Below are 3,153 nucleotides of genomic sequence, written 5' to 3' on the forward strand. Positions count from 1 at the left end.
TCCAGACATTATCAACCCACTTAAATTCTCCTTAATAGCAGAGGGATACAAAAAATCCGACCGTGTTCCCTTTCCTCCTCTCGTTTAGACTGGTGATATGCACTCTCACCCCTTCCAAGTCAGCACCTTTGATTTTGAATTCTCCAATGCATTTGACCACGCGCTCTACCCTTCGCTCTTTGTCTCTGAGATTGAGTGGACTCTCAAGCCCGGCGGCGTTGCCGTCGTCCATGTTTCTGCCCACAGAAGGGGAGATAAGTACTCTGTTAATGATCTCTTCAGCCCTCATCCTATCATTGCTCTCTTTCAAAAATCCAGTCTTGTGCATGTCCGGAAGGTCGACGCATTCGGTCTCGACACCGAAATTGTCCTCCATAAGAATGGAACTGGCATTGTCAAAGAAGCCCATTTGCCTTGTTCGCAATTTGTTTCCGAAAATGCCATTGGAATCGGGAGCCAAACAAGTGCAATTTCTATTTCCCTATAGATCTCTCCACAGAGCTCATGGAAGTGTACATTAATGGTGGTCGAACTAGGATAGAGATTGATCTTCTTCTATTGGTTCCTGTTTTTCCATGACTGACTAGTAGGTGTCCAACATTTAGAAATGCTCCCACGCATTCATGGGCTATGCATCAATTGAATGGGAACAATGAGAAATTCCCGTAGGGAAATTATTGTTTTTTTATCATCATCATCTTCTTCATCTTCATTGTTCTTGATAGAAAAAGATCTTTGTGTCAATTGCCAGATTGATCCTCCAAAGGATTCTATAACTGTCCTTTGCTCATAGGAACAAAGATCCCATTCAGAAATGGTTCCATCTAAAGAAGCTGAAAATAATCGGCCAAGTGCATAGGTCTCCAAGCTTGAACGACACCAAACAAGAGATGAAATTACACAGTCTTGTCTTCCTTGAAGAGTCAGCAAAAAGAGGAGGTTGTGTATAATCTCTCTATATTTAGATTCAGAGGTAACTTTTCTTGTCTTTTCATGCAAGATTCTTTTTCTTTTTTTAGTTCTTGACAGAGGCATCTTTTTCTTTTATCCTTGCCTTTTGTCAACCTATTTTTGGCATGCAATCATTCATTGTCTTTATCATTGCCTTTTGTCAATCTATTTCTGACATTTTATCATTTATTGTCAAACAGCTCCATCACTCATAGTTCTATACCCATAATGTGTGGGCGAGCTCCTCACATTTGTATTTCCCGTAGGTTTGCAGTCATGGATATGAATTCCATGAATAATGATGTTATTCACGTACTGTATTGTAATGCAAGCTCCATTTACTATATGAACATTCGCTCCTCTGCCGTCAATAGTCTTGTAGCTGTTCGTGATCAGCTCCTCCTTTAGCTGAATCAGCATGTCTCTTTGGAAAATAATCCAGAGAGGCTCGGTTTGGATGACAGCGTGGCGCAGAGTGCCAGGCTTAGGATTGACAGGGTCATCGTCACTGGGATCGATAACGACATAAAACCTCCCGTTCTTACCTCCAATGGCGTTTTTGCCAAATCCAATTGCGCAGTCAGCCAGTCTCTTTCTGTTGTTAACCCAATCGGAATCACAGCGCCAACAGTCGTCAATTGGGTTCCCTATTCCGCACGAGCTCAGCTTTCTTCTCGAACTATTTAAACTCCTGCGCAGCAGTTCTTTAAATTGTTAAATAATCTCAACTCAACTGTATGCAACTGTCGATATATGCTGGCAATAAAACAACGCTAGAACGTCGAAGCCTTCTTAATCGAACTGACTTAGATAACCTTTCTGCAGTATCATGTTCATCTTAGAATTAATGTATCTGAACAAAGACAATCGTTAACAGCTAATGATATGGGGAATAGAATTTTCATCTATAGCTATTGACAGCTGCGTACCAACTACTGTCACACGAATGGTATTATAGAAATTACGGTAAGGCAAGCACCAAGCAAGAGCATAAGAATAAGTAGAGAATGATTGAAACACACAGTCATATGCATTGCATATTAATGTATTGAATGTGATGAGCTATTTAATTAAATTCTCTAAACTTTCTAGACCCTCTCAAAGACAACATGCTTATTACCTTTGCACCATTTGAACAACAAGCTCCGGCTTCTCAACATGATATTTAACGCTATTGTCAGCCTTAGTCGTGTTGAAAGGAGTTCTTATTGATTCCGTCATTGCTAACATGAATAGAAAGGAAGCAAACAAAAGAAGCAATGGCTTTAAGGATTCACTGGAGGCCATTTTCGATAAGAAGATGAAACTCGTAATGGTTGTATGAAATGCTATGGCATTGGGCTCTCTTATATAGACAACGAGCGTCTGTGAAGTCTGTTTCTGTTTCTGTTTGTGAACCGTTGAAAATGTTGTTGTATGCACGTTAATACAGTGTGATTATTACGGTCGTAATGCACATGACTAGCAACTATTGATTTTCTTAACTAATGTGATAAAGCACTTGTTGAATGTGTCTTCGCATGTTTATTCCAACTTTTTCCTGAGTAGATATAATTCTCAAAATCTCTTTGAAAAACACAGATATAAGAAGTGAAAGTTTCAAGGATGTACTTGAGCTGTTACCATATTTCATGATTTTCTCACACGCTCATTTTCACCACATCAATAGGTGAATGTTTGTAAAGATTTCCGACCAAACGTTTGAAAATGTTTGTCGTTTCGGTCAATTTCAGTTTCACATTCAAAAGTCACATATTTGTGTTCCGTAATTTGCACGGGGATTGAAGAATAAATATCGACTCCTGTTGCTACTAAGCTTCCCACGCTCTTACGGTTCTTTTTCTCTCGGGACAAAATAAGATACGCTGTCAACTAAGGATGCGAGGATGTCATATAGACGTCACATGCAAAGATAACTAATAAGATGTTCTAAATTGGGAACCTCATGCATGCAATGATAACTAATAAGATGTTCTATATTCGGAACTTCATATGATGTGGAAGGCGATGGCAACTTCATATGATTGATGTGGAAGGCGATGGCAATGGCTGTAATATAGGGAAAATATATGAGTAGATGATTTATTAAAATCAAACTTTATGCATGATTAGAATCATAGAATTTTCGTTGAAGTGAAATTAATTAAGAGTTTGGTTATATAAACTAGTTTATGTATATAAGTAGAGAGTTATCTATTGTAC

General features: G+C 38.8%; 1 protein-coding gene across 1 annotated transcript; it reads right to left on the bottom strand.

Annotated features, from left to right (window-relative positions):
• Positions 1–1,143: 1,143 nt before the first annotated feature.
• LOC149545311 (putative pectate lyase 8) lies at positions 1,144–2,577 on the bottom strand. The gene is made up of 4 exons (XM_089793735.1): positions 2,563–2,577; positions 2,072–2,337; positions 1,754–1,804; positions 1,144–1,642 (listed from the first exon to the last, which is right to left on the bottom strand). The coding sequence occupies exons 1-4, from the start codon at positions 2,575–2,577 to the stop codon at positions 1,144–1,146; spliced, it is 831 nt and encodes a 276-aa protein (XP_089649861.1).
• Between the last annotated feature and the right edge of the window lie 576 nt (positions 2,578–3,153).

This window comes from Cupressus sempervirens, chromosome 7 (assembly GCF_028749045.1).
Source record: "Cupressus sempervirens isolate cs-2001-9-10 chromosome 7, ASM2874904v1, whole genome shotgun sequence".
NCBI lineage: Eukaryota > Viridiplantae > Streptophyta > Pinopsida > Cupressales > Cupressaceae > Cupressus > Cupressus sempervirens.

Coding starts and splice junctions, on each gene's coding strand:
- LOC149545311 (XM_089793735.1), bottom strand. Junction 1,805..2,071: donor GTTGTTCAAATGGTGCAAAG/GTAATAAGCATG, acceptor GTCTTTGTTCAG/ATACATTAATTCTAAGATGA. Junction 1,643..1,753: donor CAGAAAGGTTATCTAAGTCA/GTTCGATTAAGA, acceptor ACTGCTGCGCAG/GAGTTTAAATAGTTCGAGAA.